Source organism: Lonchura striata, chromosome Z (assembly GCF_050655825.1).
Source record: "Lonchura striata isolate lonStrDom1 chromosome Z, ASM5065582v1, whole genome shotgun sequence".
Classification (NCBI taxonomy): Eukaryota; Metazoa; Chordata; class Aves; order Passeriformes; family Estrildidae; genus Lonchura; species Lonchura striata.
In genome coordinates this window covers 25327635-25345144 of record NC_140740.1, presented here as the reverse complement: position 1 = coordinate 25345144, position 17510 = coordinate 25327635, and the positions used below count along the sequence as shown (strand labels likewise).

The window sequence follows — 17510 nt, the reverse complement described above, 5'->3', positions numbered from 1 at the left end:
CTGTTTGGTTGTGCAATAATTTTTGGCTTATATTTTGAATACAGAAAGATACATGATTTTAACAGGGAAAGGAGTGGGGAACTGTCCACTAGAATGATTTGCTGTAGAAAATTCCACCTTCATGAGAGAGATTTTTGTTAGACCAGAAGACTCTTAGCCAGCTCTAAATTTTATGTGTTGTTCTAACAGTGCATTTTTTCTTTTCCCCAGATTAGCTGCAAAAGGTGTTTAGTTTCTTCAGCTTTTATTGAGACGTGGGACAGTTTTTGTTCTGCAAACCCCAAAATATTTCCAGAGAACAGAAATTCCAGACAGCCTTACTGAAAACCCCAAAGCATCAGCCTGTGACCTGTGACAGTTTAAGCAACAAAAGCAAGCAAAGGAATTGCCACATCTTACTTCATCCGGGAAGCCTCATGTCTCCCACCAGAATTACAGGGAGAGATAAATTACTTGCCCCATTCAAGCTTCAGTTTGGGACATGGGGTCTGGTGCAAAGGAGTCAAATTGGAGTGTAGAGGTATGTTACAGTCATTGTGCTCAAGACACTACAGATCTGCACAACTCCTACATGACGGATATTTTTCCTCCACTCTTTGTTGCATATACAGACTGCTTGGCTTGTTCAGCCAGCTCTGTTCAGGCCTAGATAGTTAATGAACTGTGCTAAATATGACTAGTGATCTCATTAATTATGTCTATATCTCCAGGATATTCTGTGTATTGACTGACATTAAATGTACCTTTTAGAACTAGTTCTCATGGAAGGGTATATTTCCATGTCAGTAATTGCAAAACAGTAAGTGCTAAAGTAAGAGTTTAGCTCAGGCTCCAAAATATTTACTACTGCACAACAATTTTCACAAATCCCATATAAATTTGATGCTACAAAATATTCAAAATTACTATTATCTAGTAATTTTTCAGAGGCTCCTGTTCTTATATTACTAGTTCTTAAATTACTAGTATTTATAGAAACATTTGCATCTGCTTTAAGATATATTCATGCACCATAAGGTGGAGCCTTAAGAGAGTGGCCCTTGATATTTAAGAAAAATGTACCTACAGAATCAGAGACTATCTTAACAACACAAATAAAATGGTGTAGCCTGCTGGAGAAGGACCACACTCTTTTAGGTCATTTTTCTCTAGAGTGATCTTGTCTGGAGGCCCACTAGAGGCAGAGTCAGCACATGTTCCATCAGCTCTTCAGTTTGTCAATTTGGCCAAACCAGAGTTGTTTCTCGGTGGTGATGTTTTACATTCCTATGCAGTATTGTTGTTTCTTTTTTCTTCAAACCACTTATGGAAATTCCATCACTTTGTCTTTCTGAACAAGAGTTGCCGTAGGGGTTTCAGGGTGCTGGGGGACCTGGGCTATGCAAGTCCCAGCATTCTGGAACTTGAACTTCAGCATTCCGGAACTTGATCTTCAGCATTCCTTATCTGAAAAGGTCCTTTTGACATACAGGACTGCAATCCAATGTGGGCAAGTAAGCCCTCTTCATCTCTCTCCCCTAAGCCTGCTAATGGGATGTGTGATTTACAGTCCCTGTCTCGAAAGGCATTTTGCCACCGAGGTGCTAAATCAGCTCTAACTCCTCCTCTTCCTACTTGGTATGTACAGATCATCCTTTCCGCTGTGGCTTTGTGGCAGTGGTAAAGTGCAGAAACATGACTAGGAACAATAAATTGCCTGGGTCTTATTTTGAATGGAGCTGCAGCCCCATTACAGCCCCAGAGTGAGGGAGAGCTGGTTGAAAACACTGGGGAGAAGCAGCTGTTTTAGTGATGGCTGGTTTTTCCTTGGAAAATTCTTCATAAATGACCAAAGCATTCTGTGGTTTGGGAAACTGGCTTCCTTTGTGGCTATCATCTAATTATATATAGCCTCTGTCCCCACAAGGTGTGTGGTTCTGCTCACAGGGATGGGGGAGATAGAGGGAAAATGGGACCTGTGTGGAAAGCCAGGGGCACAGGAATTTGGCATTCTAATCCAAGGCAGCTGTCTTGCTGGATCCAGAGCACTGATAGTGGAAGCTAATGACTGGACTATGTAAAAAAAAATATCCAACAGCCTTGTTTTGTGGCTCTGAGAAACAACATCAAAGTTGTTTGGGAACTTGGAGGGCTGGTGTCAGTACATTATTACTGCAGTAAAATACAGGGCCTTACAGGTGCACCTAGAGATGCCTCAGACACTGAGACCTCTGGGCCAGCAGTCTGGCACTTGGGAGTTGCAGCACCATCAGACAGGTTGGGATCATCTATGGAGACATCTGCTCTCCTCTGCTTCTCCTGGGAGGAAAAGGAAGCCCAGGCCACGGGCAGTAAGAGCTCATAGGGACCTTTTCCCCCTTGCCTTGAGGGTGAGCAAAGTCCAGGGTGGTGTTCAGGCTACAAAAAGACTGGAGGAGGGATTTTCTCCATGGAGAGACCTCATGGGGTAGACTGGCATGAAGCATGAAGGGGAGGGGTGACCCCCACAAGGGTAGGAAGGTCTGCCAGCCGAGCTTTGGAAAAGGCTGTCACTCTCCACTGCTTCACCACCACTTTCAGAACAACACAGAAGAGCAGCAAGGAGCTGTGAATGGCAGCACTGTCCAGTTTTCCTTCAGGATGGTCACCGGCTGACCAAGCAGCACCAGACACCTATGTTCCCTTGTGTTCACCACCAGTTATCATGGTTTTCTCTATTTTTCTCCATTCAGAATTTTCTGCTTACCTTGTTGGAGTCTGCCGTGGGCCTATTCCTTGCTGGAAATAAAAACACACCATCCTTTGACAGATGCTTTTTGCTGAGTTGACCTTTTCCCCTTTAGCTTGAGAAATCTGGGCAATTAATAGTCCTGACAGCTAATTGTATGCCTTAACATTAGTCCTCTATATGGAAGCAGGAAAAAATGCTTCTTGCAGTACCTGGTGTCTGCCTAATCAGCTGGACCACAGAACAAATCCTGCTGTCACTCTTAGATAAGCCCCAGATAATCCTCACACTAAATTAAGTTGTTTTTGTATGTGCACATCCTTCTTTGCATTTATATTCATGCCTTTTTTTAAATTGTTGCCAAGGTATATATGTGTTTGGAACAGAAGCACTGCAAATATTAAGAGTGTGCAGGCAGCAATGGCCTTGAAAAAGGATGAAATAAACTGCCCTAGCCCTACAGCTTAGGCAATCCAATCTTGCGTAATTGTGGATAGTCTAAAAACATGACATAGCTATAGCAAAAACACGATTATTAAAAAATTTCACTGCTGAATGAACTATAGTCATTAATGTATAAAAACTTGGTTCAAACCCACAGATTTCTCTCACCTTCCTAAGTTCTCTCTAAAGCTATTTTGAAATAATTTTCCAGGTCTACTTCATATTTCATTTTCCATTTAGTTCTGGAAAACTTTTTGGCAATAGTAAATCACCTATCCTTAGAAGTGAGGGGAAGAAAGGTGAAAAGGAGTGCAAAGGAAAGAGAGGCTCTGATTTTTCTGGTCTGATAGGACCTTTGCTAAATAACTCAGCCCTAGCCAGGTACAATTAGAGGAAATGTATATCTCTCCATAAGTCTGAGACTCTACAAGAAGTAAGAGTAGCTAGCAGAGGACATCAGGACAAAAGGGGAAAAAAAGGGATGAATCCACCCCATTTTCCTGGCTGAGAGGTAGAGACCATGAAAAGCATCATAATACATAAAGATACAGGCTCTGCATTTCTGCTTTGTGCAAAGCATAGCGGATTTTCTGGAGAGGAGAGAAGGTATATATTTCTTTAAATCTTCTGGAGACACCCTGGTCTGGTAATACATTTGTTTTGACCAGACAAATCTCAAACTAGCTCCTTGCCTGGCTAAATTTCTCTTTACCAGGCAGGTAAAGTTAACTCTGAAGTCATCACTTGCAGTAAGATCTCAGTGATACCCCAGACACTTTGAGCAGACAGATGGCAACTCACTCCTCACAGCCTCTCTCTGTTTACTCTGCTGGGCTGTGTCCTCAGTACAGAAATTGGCTATCATTTTAGTAATTTAGATTTTTGATTTTTTTTTTTTGCACTGTTTTATGCAGAACATTCTGTCAAACACATTCAGTCATTTGTTGAAAAGAAAAGCAAAAACCAAGAAATGGCATACACAACCCAAAAGCTGCAGATATTGTGGCACAGTCCAGTGACCTTTCTAAGCCTTAGCACCCTTTTTTCCATGCAGCAGACAGCAGCTCCTCACGTTCTTCACGTGGGGTGTGTTCACTCAACCTCAGCAGCTCGGAAATAAAAAACATGGAAACTCATTAACAAGTTCTCCTTGATTACAGAGCACCATCTGAACCCCTGTAGGCCACTCACACAGGTGGTGGTGAATGCAGATCCCACCCACAGGTGGTTTTGGGCTATAAGCTTGCATGGCAGTGCCTATCACTGTCTTCATTGCAAACAGACTCCAATGCCAGCTGAGGATTTCTGGACAACTTGTGCAACAAGGCGCAGCAAATAATAGGGATAACCCTGTTTATAACATGTGCCATAGCCACACCTGGCTAATTATCCAGCTTGTTTTGAGCTGGCAGGGTGGAGAGGTCCCTGAGACAGAAGGGAAAGGCACCAGCATCCTCCATGAGGATGGCTAGGAGGCTATGGAGAAGATATCCCTTCTCATTTTGCTTCAGGGCACAAGTGAAAAATGGCACCAATGGTAATCTTCAGACAAGAGAGCAGAATTGTGCCTGGGTGGGCAAACTGCAGTCCTGGTGCTAGAGAAGCCTTACCTGGAAAACAGTAAGGCCTTTTGAGGCTCTGCAACCCATGCAGAGGTGTCACCACCACTCGAAACACAGAGAAGATGTGTCTGGAGCTCCCCAGCCCCACAGCTCTTCATCAAAGTGCTCCAGATTCTGAAGAAAGCTCACATAGACAGTGCCTCCTACTTTGGAGAATATTAGCTAGCATCCTTCCAGGCTGCTAATGATATAACAGCCTTAGTAGATTTTGTTTATTCTTAAGGCTCCAGTACATGTATAAAAAAGATATTGAAAAAGACATTCTAGGGACCTAAATACTTCACCTCTTCTCGTTTCTTTGCAGGATTCTGTTGTATCTGCAGGAAATTTTGGAGTTGAAGAGGGGTACTGGGTAAAGGGCACTAGGGAAGCAAGAAAGTCCAGGAAGTTTTCCAGCCATGTTGCTGCTGCTAACTTTTTACAGGCTGCATTTCTTCAGTGTATAACAAGCACAGGTAAATATAAATAAACATATATACATAAATGTAAATTTTAAACTGAGTGGCAAAACCACAGCTGTTACTGGTGTTTGCTGTTTCCTCAATGCTTCATTCAGCACAGTGGAGTATTCAAGGCTTCCCTGAACTAAAACTTTTTATTTATACCCCATAGTGTAGATGCTGAAATGGCCATACTAGCTGAGAGCAGCAGTGCTTTTTCCCACTACAACCTCTGCCTTTCTGGGCAATGGTTTCAAAGCTCCTGTTTAACTGCATGTGGGCAATAGGGAGACATCTCCCAGCCACTTTACCCATTTCAGCATGGCTTTGTACCTTGGTCACCAGCCTAGAACCAGTGATGCTGTTGAAAGGACTGCCAGCTATACTCACCTCCCGAAAGACTGCTAACACCAGTCATTGCAGGAGCTGAGACACTCTTGTTTGCTGAAGACCAACAGGACACAGCTGAGGGTCATATCATGTGCCCGCCAGAGGACTGTGGTCTCCTTGCTCTGCTGTAGATGGGGTCTCTTTGCTGCTGCAGGGCCAGGATGTTGAGTGGGGATGTGGGACCATGCTTCTCACTGCCACATGTGATGTACTTCCACACCACCACTTTCCAAGGGTAAATAGCTGTCACCTTCAAGGGTTTTATGTTGGACGTCACCTCCAAGATGCCAGTGGGAACTACTAGCACCTAGCAAGTCATGTCTAGCAATGAACTTTAGAGCACCCTCTGCAAGGACTCATAACTGGAGCAGCCTAGGGTCTGGAGAATAAACTGAGCTCCTGACATTTTAAAACCACACTGCTTTAGTATTTCTATACAGGAAGGGAACAAGAGATTAAAAAGGATTGGAAGAATAGAGCCCACTGGGGTACTGAAATGCTGTTTTGGTCCTTTAGTGCTTGAACATATTTATAATAAATTCCTCAGAAACACCCAGCAAAGCTTAGACAGACTATATTGACTATATTGACATATCTTTTAATTTATAAAATCTGAGTCCTCACATCAATGAATTGTGAGGCTCATGAACAATGATATAATTCAGCTATTTCCTCATTCCCTTCTGCTGAAGACTGACCCAGCAAGCAGTGGCTAAGAAGGACAGCTGAGCTGAATCTTGTCCTGTACCACCACAGTCCAGACCTAGCAGCAGGTGAGACCTATGCTGTAACTGACAAGAGTTTTTTTTGTGGTTTCCTGAGCTTTTTGCTGTATACTTTCCACCCCTGCTGAAACATAGCCTGATCATGCTTTCAGCTTGCTTCTGAAATGGCTTCCTCCATGAAATTTCCCATCATCCAGATTTTCACCTATTATCTGTTTTCCACTGTTTATGCCACTCTGACCTGCGTTACTATTCCTCACCTTCCTTATACAGCAAGTCCCTCAACTTGAAATTACCTTTTTTGAAAACTACCCTCTGGACCACATGCAAGCTCAGTCTACCTTCTGTTCAGCAGTTGTATTCCTCAAACAAAGCATTAAAGAAAAGCAGAAATCATGCCCTTTTGGCATCAAGTCCCTGTCACCACATTGCATTAGCAGTACAACAAAGAGAGGAATTTTGTTTCACGTGGCACTCCTCCAACACTCCTTCCAGTCAGTCCCACTAACATATCCTCATCATTTTATAGTAAATTGTCACAAGCTCAGTCCATGAGTTTCCAGCTGAGTTGAGTCCCATGTGGCCCTCAAAGAGCAAGGCTCTTACAGGTATACATATAGCTATTTGTGTGCTTTGGTTAATTTGGATTTAGTCCATTAAGGTTTTTGTCATGGTTCTCAGTTTATCCATTTTCCATGGGATGGATAATGGGTTGATTTGGCAAAGAAGTGTAAATCCAGTGAAATACCTGAGGAGACGAAACCCCCTGGGAAGGAGTCTGTCTGGAAGCTGATGGGGCCTCACAATGGTGGTCAGTCAGGAGGCTCAGTGTAGGCAAGGTAAGATATGTCTGTGCCCATAGAAACCACCTAGTCTTGGTGCCAAAACCAGCCATATTTTGGGGGTCAATAGCATCATGTGGAAACCAGAAGGGAACAGCAGAAGGCAAAGAGATGGCAGGGAGCAGGAAAGGGTAATACTGTGAAAGTATGGGTCCACCTTGGGCTGGTGCTGTACCCCAAAACCATGCTCCTAGAAGCAAACAAGCCTCAGAGAGTGAGCAAGTGCCCTACTTTAGCATCTTCCTTCTTTCACTCCAATTAAATAGGGCTGAATACTTTCTGCCACCTCCACACACTGTGGGGTTACAAAGCTGTCCAGAAAGTCAACTCCCATTGCATATATGGAAACCCCACCTTTCTCCATGGAGATAATGCTTCACCGAGACCTCTTTCGCCCTTTCTAATGACTGCAGTAATTTTGAACACAGCAACATTGTTGCCAGCAACACTTTGGAAGCCTTATGTGAGTGCTGTGAAAAGCTGTTCATCAAGGTTGTGTCATTATCCATGTTTTTTTGCTAACATTTTCCTAGTTTTGTGTATTTCTGTTGCAGCTTGAAGACTCGATGCTCATTTTAATATGAGAGTTCAGATTTCTCAGATACTACAAGAGGAAGAAGTGCTTGTGGGGGTAATTTTTACATGAGCATCCTGGCACACTCTGGGTCACTGTGACACACCACTGGGGATAGCATTGCCCTGGTATGTCTGCTGTGGCTCAGTATGAAATCCTCCCCATGTTGTAGAACAGTTTCCAGCCTCCTGCTCCTTCCCCCTGCTCTGCATCCACCTTCTCAGCCAGTAGCAGTCCCCTTGTCAAGTGTTCTGTGTGTCCAGCCATTGTCCTGCACAAGCTGCCTGCCAAGGCAGCACAGAGCCTGCAGTTGTTCCCAGCAGTGGCTTCCTGGCAGGGCTGGTGTGTCCCAAGAGCTCCGGTACAAAGGGGCATGACCATGGCACTGGGTATGCATGCTACTAAGCACACCAGCTTTTTCTGGGACCCCATCCCAACTGTCTGCCCATGTGAGGCTTGTGAGATGTGCCATGGCTCTCTTCCTGATCTTCTGCTGGCTGCAGGAGGGCTTCTTGCATTAGTGGCAGGAGTGCTACTGCAGTGAGCTCAGCACTGAACGCCCTGGCACTGAGGCATCATTCACCACTCCCTCGCATGTACTGCTGCCCCCATGGTCTGGCTTCCAGGGGCCATCCTTGGAAATGAAACTCTCACCACAGTCAGTGCAATCCCCCCTGCAGATGTCACTCCTGCCACACATCCCCACCACGCGATGTTCCCCATGCCATTTGCAGTAACAGAGAATGGGACAAGGTAGTTTTGCACATTTTGCTTCCTTCATCAATTTTTCTTGCCACTGCTCCCACACTCTAGATTGGAACAAGGCCTGACTCATTTCCGGCTCCTGGTGGCATACCATTCTCAATTCACTGCAGAGCTGACACTCTGCAGTGTCAGACAATTATGTCAGGAGAGGAGCAGGGGCTCTCACACTACTTGCCGTGCTTAGTATTTAGTGAAAAAACTTTCTTCCTAAAGACCCCATTGACAAAGTAGTGGGTAACAATGTCAATTAATCAGTGCTCAACCAGAGCTAGCAGCAGACCACGAGGTCTAGATGGCATTCTGGTTATTTTTCTGCTGCTGCTTGTTTGTTGTTTAGTATTCTGTTTGTTTGTTTTCCCCCTATGCTATTGCTGAAGTAACAGGATAGCCCTTGGATCCCAGTTTTGAGCCATGTGAAACACTGGGATGCTTTCAGCCTTTAGCCTGGGAAGGAGTGGAAGACTGGATGCAGACTGTGAGTAGTTTCCTGCACTGCTCCCCTCAGTCAATTCAGCAGCTAGAACATACGTGGAAATCTTTAGTGCTGAAGTTCATGCTTATATTTGTACCTACTTAGACCTTTCTCTCCACCCTGTTACAGCTTGTGGTGCTCTGACTTGCTTTCCTTACATTACAGATCCCTGTTTGTATGGTTTTTTTGATCTCATGCGCCCATTCACAACTGAAAACACTATATTGAATGCTCTCCCTCCTTTTAAAGTAGTTCATCAAACCTGGCTCTGTAGAGGAGATTCTTTGCCTCTTCATCTGCTTTCCCATTGTTCTGGGGCCTCTTGAATCTACCTGAAACTAAATTAGGTGCACTAGCTTCACCTTCTATGGGCCTATGCCAGAAATTATTGATAAAATTCTCTTTTATAGTCCTTACCTACATTGTAAAAAACACTCTAAAGTTTGTCACATGCCATTTCAGATATGCAATGTGGTGACAGGGACTTTAAATATCCCGAGTGTGTTTTGAAACAGATAACAACAGCTAATAACAGCAGAACCAACCATGAAATTCCTGACCCACTGCCATTCACTGATGTCATTGAATTACTTTTGCAATGTCTGAATGCTCCTTTGAAAAAGTCCAGTTTTCACTTTTATTTCACTTAAAATCCAAAGAAGATGCCTAGGAGTTCCTTTTCCCACTGTGTGCCACTAAGTCAAATACACCACCCTTCTTGGCACAGAGCAAGGCAAAGCAGAGGAAGACAGAAAGCCTCACTTGTGTTGAGAAGACGGCAACACCTTTTTTTTCAGACAGAGGGACTGGTAGGTAAATTTTCAAGCTTGTCCTCTAGCCCATTTTGTGACTTCCATTTACTAACTGCAAAGTAAATCCACAACTGATTTTCTCCATGGGCATTTCTGATACTATTCGCACAAGGAGAAGAGGGCTGGTGTTACAGAGGCAGCACTTGTCCCTAGGCAACTCCCACCAAAATCATCAGTGTCCTCTGCTGCTTCCCACAGAGGGTTGTAATTACATACTTGACTGTTCCTAGCACAGGGAGGGGCAGAGGCTGGCACAAACCTGCCTAGATCCCAACAACTCCCTGTGACCCTTCTGAGGTGCACCCAGTGCTCTGGCACCTCCCAGCTCTTGCAGAGAAAAGCTGGCAGCAGCTTCCTCGCAGGGGTGTGGGATGGGATGGGATTCCCCTTGTCTGGCTGCCCATGAAGGGGGCGTGAAGGCCAATGGACAAGCAGCTGGTTGCTGCAGCCAGGCGAGTGATAAATGGACAACTGGCTGAAGGGGTGTGCTGTGCCATGCAGGACAGTGGGGCTCCTGCGGGGATGAAGGAAGCAAGGAAAGAAAGGTCATGAGATTCATCATATTGGGCCTCTGCAAACCTCCACAAGCATGATAGTGGAAAAGAAATATGCAGGGATGCTTTTGTTTCTGCAGTTTGACACCACCAAGTAGGGACAGATCTCCCCCACCTCTAGACAAAGAGAGAAATGCCAAATCAAGAACCATGGGAAGAGACCAACTGACTGCCATGGGAGGTAGGACACAGGCCACTTTCTTCCAGCTACATGCAGCTTTCAGGGGCACACCTTCCTGCAATAACATGAAGAAACAGGCAGTTTTATAGAAACACAACACAGGTTTCTATTTTAATGAGAAAATAATTATATACTTGCATTGTAGGCCTCACAGTCACTATAAAACAGAAGCAGGATAACATTTAAGTGGTTAACATACAGAAAGCTAGGTATTGTTGAAAGTGGTTGATAAGTCATGACAAAGATGCTGCCTTTTGGTTGCCAAACATGTCAATACTACTCTAGTTTCCCTCAGAAATGTCAGTATAGAACAAGATGAAGTCTGAATCGGCAACTTTAAAAACAAATTGTTCAGAAAACCTGCACTGTAACCTCAAACCGATTATAATCACAAATGCTAATGCTTAACTATTTTTCAATACACAGTTTCATTAAAACCAGTCTTTGCCACGGGAAAGGATCTGAGCATTTCTTTTGTGGAGACAAATTAACTCTGCAATAGTGCTCTTTTGTTGCATTTGATATAGTCATATACAGATAGATATGTATTACTGCTGTATACTTATAAACACCTAAGCTTGGTAGCATGCAAATGAAATTACAGAGGCAAGTAAACTGCATCTCACTCTTGTTACCACAGCACTAAATGTACTGCTGACTATAAGTGTCCATAATTTCTGGAAGAGAAAAACTGCTGGGTGAAAAGTCCAACTGTCCTGGACTGAAATACTTTTCTTGCAGGGGCTGAAAGCAAATGCTTCTATCACGCAGAACAAAGCATGAAAAGATGTCTTATAATGGGTGATTATTGTCAGCAGCTCCCAGTGAGAAAGCTGGAGGGGAAAACAGGCTTATAGCCTAAAGAAAATAAAGATGCAAATTCCTGGGAAGGCAGTTCAGGGCTGACCCAACTTTTAGGAGCAAACATTGGGGGAAATGCTGATGAATGCCATTTAATGCAAGACCACCACACCACAGAGGCCATCTCCTATTCTCACAAAACTTCTTTTCCTGGTCTCTCTTAATCTCTCCCCAAAGGCCAGGAATCTTCTTGACACAGGTGTGTGGAGCTCACATCTGCAGCTACGTGACATATGGTCTCACTACTGCTGCACTGGTGCTGGTGCTTTTCTTACAGCTGAATGGTAACACCCCACCTTGATACAGGAATTATACTTGATTCACCTGTGATTACCATGCCTGAAAAACAGGTCCACTTTATTAGATACAAAATTCTTTCACAGGCATGGAATGTCCCCATGGTGCCTCCCCTAGAGATAAGCTTGCTGCCCTCATCACAGGGAACTCTCAGTTCAGCAGGTTTCCTTCAGTTCAGTAGCACTTACAGAGTAAAGGGGAAGAACTGAGTCAATGGGTAGATATAAATGTATTTACTACAGTTCCCTGAAAATAAGCCTGAAAATCCTAAGTGTCCATGGACAGAAATCACATGCTGGAGGAAATGAAGGATGGTGGTGGTAGTGAATAATTTGGTTGCAAGCTCTGTGTTTGTTTAAAAAAAGCACCAGAAATATGTTCACAGTATCTGTACTCATTTTAAATGAGCTCACTGTTTCAGGATAAAACAGCACAGCAGGTCATAAAACCAAGGAAAGGCTTAGGGAGGACACCGTATCCTGACTGATGACTTTTTAAAAGATACTGAAATAATAACTGATTATAGAAAAAAATATTTTTAAGAGAAAAAAAGTTTGGTGTCTTTTTTCCCATCACCTCCCAAACTTTTTAGTTTCTAGTCCAGAAATTATGGTTCCCAGTTGTAAAATATTCCTATTGTATTGCTTGGTGATAAGAAGGAGTAAATCTGCAGCCTCTATACTACATAGAAATACAAAGCACAAGAATAAATACCACATTTCTTTTCCTAATCGTCAGCTTACAAAACTGGTTAATACTTTGAAATTGTGACTCATGCAAATATCATGTTGGGTCAAATTTTAATATCACAAATACTGCATTAACTCAGTGCCTTATTTTTATATCCCCTTTCAGAAAAAAAAAAAATAGCACTCACCCCTATAGCTGGTAAACAGCTGTGGAGAAAATAATCAGTGCACGCACTGCCATACACTTTATGGTATGCTAGCCTCATGCACTCCCCCACACACTCCCCCCCTCACACACACACACACCCACACTAATCCTTCACTGCTGCTGATCCCAAGCCTAAGCAATAACTAAAGGCTCTATGGTTTGCTTGTAGCACTGAAAACACTGGCTGAACGGCTAAAATAATATTTTCTTCCCTTGTCTGCTCTTCCTTGCTCATTCCTTCCAACTCATTATGCCCTTTAGCTTTTTTGTTGCCTGGAAACGTGAAGACTTCCACAAAGCACTCTACTTCAAAGGCTTTTTAAATTGTATAAATATAGTTGAAGACATAACTCTCTTTCTTCTTTATTTCATACCTCTTTCTAGGCCAGAGTCTGGCTTAGTTCATTTATTGCCTCATTTAAAAATTAAATGTCCTTTATTTGTATCCCTTTCCCACTACCTTTCTACTTCAAATTATCCATCTTCAAAGATTTTACACATATGCCATTCTTTCCCACCCCACCATCAAAAAATAGTTGTCATCCACTAAATACAGATTTTCTACTTAGAAACTTTGTTGCGTAAATATGCTCTGAGAACCTGGAGTTCAGGTGATATTGCAAGCATATAGGATCCTAAAGCTAAGGTAATCCATTTGGCTTAGCTCTCATCCCCATCTATTCCACTCCTAAATTGTGATGGCTTGTGTTTGCAACACAAGGACTGTTTGACTGAGTTTGCTGGATTGTACATTTGCAGTAACTGCCTCCCTGTTTGTTGGGTTTTTCTTGTTTTAAACAGATAAATTACTAGAAAGAGGAGCAGAATCCATCCCGTGCCCGCCCCCCCTCCCCCCACCCCCCCAAAACAACCAACCCAATCCCAAACCCAACCCTTCAGTCTCCTCAAAGAAACAGAACAGAGGGCAGTTATCCTTGTATTTTGTGGCTGGATAAGAGGATGCCGAATTAACGCTGACGGTCTTGTGCAGCGGCTGTGGGAGGCAAAGGAACTGCAGGAGGTTCTGGCGGGAGCTGCTGGGTGGACCATGGCCCTGGGGGTAAGCAGGGCTGGCAATGCAGTCAGTGAGAAATACAGGTGTGAGCCTTGGCTGCAGACTCCTCCACGAATGACTTCCTGACACACACCTGCAGCCTATCTGGTCCGTGGGCATAGTCACCCTCTTGTGCCCACCCCAAGGGCTCCCACCCCCTGCACCCTCTCCATTGCATGACTTCAGAGGGGAGATGGAGGGAAGAAGGGGCTGTTTTCTAGGTGTGTTTTTCCTGTAGTTTTAGGATTGCTGGATCATTTCTGTGTCTATGTGCATCGAGTTTGTTGTATATTTAATAAATATTGGACTAAAATGCTGCTGCTTTCATGGTGGGTTTTTATGTTTGCTTTTTTTTTTTCTTCTTTCTTCCTTTCTCTTTTTTTTTGGTTCCGGCACGCCTGGCTGCTGTCTTCACACTGCAGTGTGTTTACTCGTCCTCCTCTCGGTTGGCATAAATGCCAGCTTCCCAGCGCAATGCCAGAGCACTCTTCCTTCGGTTCACCCTGGTTGCCTCGAGCACCTGGTCAGAGAGAAAAGGAAAGCACAGGATGTCACTCAGCTGGACGTGCCCTCAGGGTGTCCCACACTGTGCACCCAGGTGGGCAGGGACCAGCCAGGCCAGCCCTCCCCAGGGGGCTTCAGTGCCACACCCTGTGCAGAAAGGGAAGACATGCGATGGAAGCACGCGCTGATGTGGAAGTGGGGGGGTGGCACACAGGAGCAAAGCCACACCACAGGAGGACAGAAGTAGTACAAGTTGTCCGGCAGCATCCAGCTCTCTGCAGGGAACCCCAGCTGACCTCTACCAGCCCAGCTGCACATGCCCTGTCCAGGTCTTTGCCCTCTCCCCAGGGCCCAAGTTTAGTTGAATTTCAAATTAAAACTGCACACCTTCAGTACCAGAAGCCAGCAACCTCCCTGCAGCTTTGTCCAGAGGCTGCTCTGGAGCTGCACATGGGGCCCAGGAAGTGGAGAGCTGCCTATTTCAGCACATCACCCGCTCAGGCAGGACTAGCCAGAGCCTGCCACCAGCCACTGACCCTGCCCCTTCCTGTCATCCTGGGGCTGCAGCTACGGCACACTGTGATCAAAGGGCTTCTGGAGTGGAAAATCACTCCACACACATGCAAAAGGAGATTTACATGAGGAAGGCCAACAAAGCCTGGTACACGATGGGCCCAAAACATTTAAATGTATTTCATATACACACATATCACACACCCAGGTATATGCACAGACTGTGTATCTCTTTGTACATATACACACACATTAACAATTAACTAAAAATCTAAGAAACAGTTTTGACATGAGTTTTGAGAAAGTCAAAAATAAGACAACACCAAAAGGCATTATTGTGATGTGTCTGAGGTACTCCTCAGCAAATAATGCATAGCTGTGGGTGTTTTCCACACAGCAGAGCGAGATATAAAGGGGTCTGGAGCCTTCTCCCAGAAGCACATGACAATGTTATTTTCTGACCAACACTGAATAACAGCTCCATGATGAAACCACACAGATGACAATGTCAATTGCCCTCAGTGTGTTTTAACCATCCCTCCCAAAGAAGCAAACTTTTGAAGCTTTTTATGTAATTTTAAAGAAATTCCAAAACAAATGACTTCACTGAAGCAATACTGGCCATCCCTCATCCCTAATGCTTCCTGCAAGCTGATCTGCACACTCCCTGACTGCAGGAGAGTAGATGACCTTTTGAGATAGTATGATGATATTTTATTCTTCTGTGAAGAAAGTCACATGCAGTGAGAATTTAAGCCTTGACTAGAACAAAAGTAAATAATTTAAGCATAAAGAAATTCTTCCTTCAGCCTGTCACAGGCTGTGGTTAGAAGAGTACATAGGTGCTAGGCTCCTGTACAGGCAGTATTAGAAAATCAGGTCTGAACTCCAGCTGAAATTACAGGCCACCATAACTTTGCTTATGGGAATGAGAATGCACTATTGCATTTATGCCAGTTATAACCTCTAGACCTTCATTCAGGAGCTGAAAATAGGAGCTGAAGATAGTTTTGCCCGTATTAGTATTTCTTTGGCCTCAGAGTTTCTTTTAGCTATGACTCTGAACAAGCCAAAGAATGAAAGACAAAATCTGGCCAACTGAGATGAATTTTAACAAAAGCTCCATATCATTCTCAGCACTGACCATGGCTACAAAGTTAGTCCAAGTCCACTAGAAGGATTTTGTTCTGAAATTTCGCTCAAAATCATGTTCCCTCTTTTTGCAAAACAACCACCAGAAGGAGGGATCAGGGCTGAGTGGTTTCTATTTTTACTAGCAGAGGGGCAAATGTGCTCATAAACCTACCAATTAGTTTTAAAAAACGTAAATAAAAGAAAAAATCAGTAGGAAAAAATAGGTCTGAGACATCAGCCTGTAAGCTGTGTACTGGAGTTATTCCCACTGCAGAATGCCTAAACCAAGAAAAGACACCCCAAACTGAACAATGGAGACGCAAAACTGGGAGTGGGTATCAGTGCATCATTCAAATTTCAAGCTAAAACTGCTACTACATTTTCAAATAAGGTCTGTGAAATTTGGCTTGCAAAAATATGCCAGCTGCAAATGAAATGTATTTTACATCATTTAGAACAGCAGCTTCTTTGCTGGACATCACAGTATTGTGAGAATCTCTGGTGATGGATTGCAACAGACAGGACACTTAAACTTTGAAGATTCCTGCTTTAGGTCAGTCAGCTTCTATTTGTCTTAAAAGATGGCAGTTTCTTCCATTTATACCTGGTCTTCAGGGTTTCTTCCATTTATACCTGGTCTGCACATGTACCCCAAAGTTTGTTGGCTTCTACAAATGCTGCTGGCTCTCCAAGCAAAACTCTATTCATATCAGAGGTACCATGAGGGACAGCATGTGGACTTAACACTTTGCAGGAAAGCAAGTCTGGCTCAGTATTAAGACTAAATGGTAGAGCATATAAACTAAAGAGACTTTTAAATAGTTATTCCAGAATTATTCTTCTAATCTCTTGAAAAGAGTGTTTGACCTAAAGCAACTTGTGTTTTTACCAGGCTGTGACAGTTTTAGACCTGCTAGAGGAAACAGTGGCATAATTATAACATGCAACTGGAATGACTGAGTGGGGAATTGGGACTCCTCAATGGAGCACTGAAATCATGACCCAGGAAACTTCTTGCCTAAAAATAGCCAACTATCTCAATTTGAAAATAAATTTGGTTGGTAACAGGGCTGACTCTAGACCCATAATAAATGCAGCACACCCAGGCTCTCCACAGCAACTCAAATATGCTATCTCAATAACTTTACAAGCACCTTCCTTTATAATGCCCTGCATCAGCTGAGTGTGTACAGGCAGGGCCAGGCTTGATGCTCAAGTGTCTGTCCTAAGGCAGCCACAGCCAGAACTTCAAACAGCAGGAAAATCATGAAGCAGAAACTTCACTTAAGCTTACACTTTTTCAGCCTTTTGTACACTATGTCCTAATGAAAAAGCCACACTAGGGAAAAAAGGCAACGTTACATAAAATGTCTGATTTGGCAGAGGGTATTTGAATACCAGTTGTAGTAGAAGAGGAAGAAATTGGAGAGCAGAAGTAGGTGTGAATAAAAAACAAAAGATATATAGGGCTCTAAGAATTGCAGAAGGTTCTTTCCTTGAAGATTTAATTTATTTTTTGAGGATTTTGGGGAAAAATAATTTGAAACAGCTGCCACTTTTAGGTGGTGTATGAATAATTTTTCTATCCCTCCTAGAGATGGAGAGTTTCTATCATCATACTGAGTTTCCCATGATCAGATTTAACACCACTGAAATAGTGGTGTTTTTTGAGTAGTCATAAAACTGACTGCCATGTAGTACATGACAACTTTTGTTGAACAG

At 43.5% G+C, this 17510-nt stretch overlaps 1 protein-coding gene across 16 annotated transcripts in view; it reads right to left on the bottom strand.

The window, feature by feature from the left end:
* Positions 1 to 10517: 10517 nt before the first annotated feature.
* PALM2AKAP2 (PALM2 and AKAP2 fusion) overlaps positions 10518 to 17510 on the bottom strand; it is a 280598-nt gene continuing 273605 nt past the window's right edge. For all 16 annotated transcript variants that reach the window (XM_085567945.1, XM_085567946.1, XM_085567952.1 and 13 more), the window contains one exon: positions 10518 to 14157. In XM_085567945.1, coding sequence (XP_085424071.1) covers positions 14065 to 14157 — 93 coding nt within the window. In that variant the 3' untranslated portion in view covers positions 10518 to 14064. The remainder of the gene's footprint in view (positions 14158 to 17510) is intronic.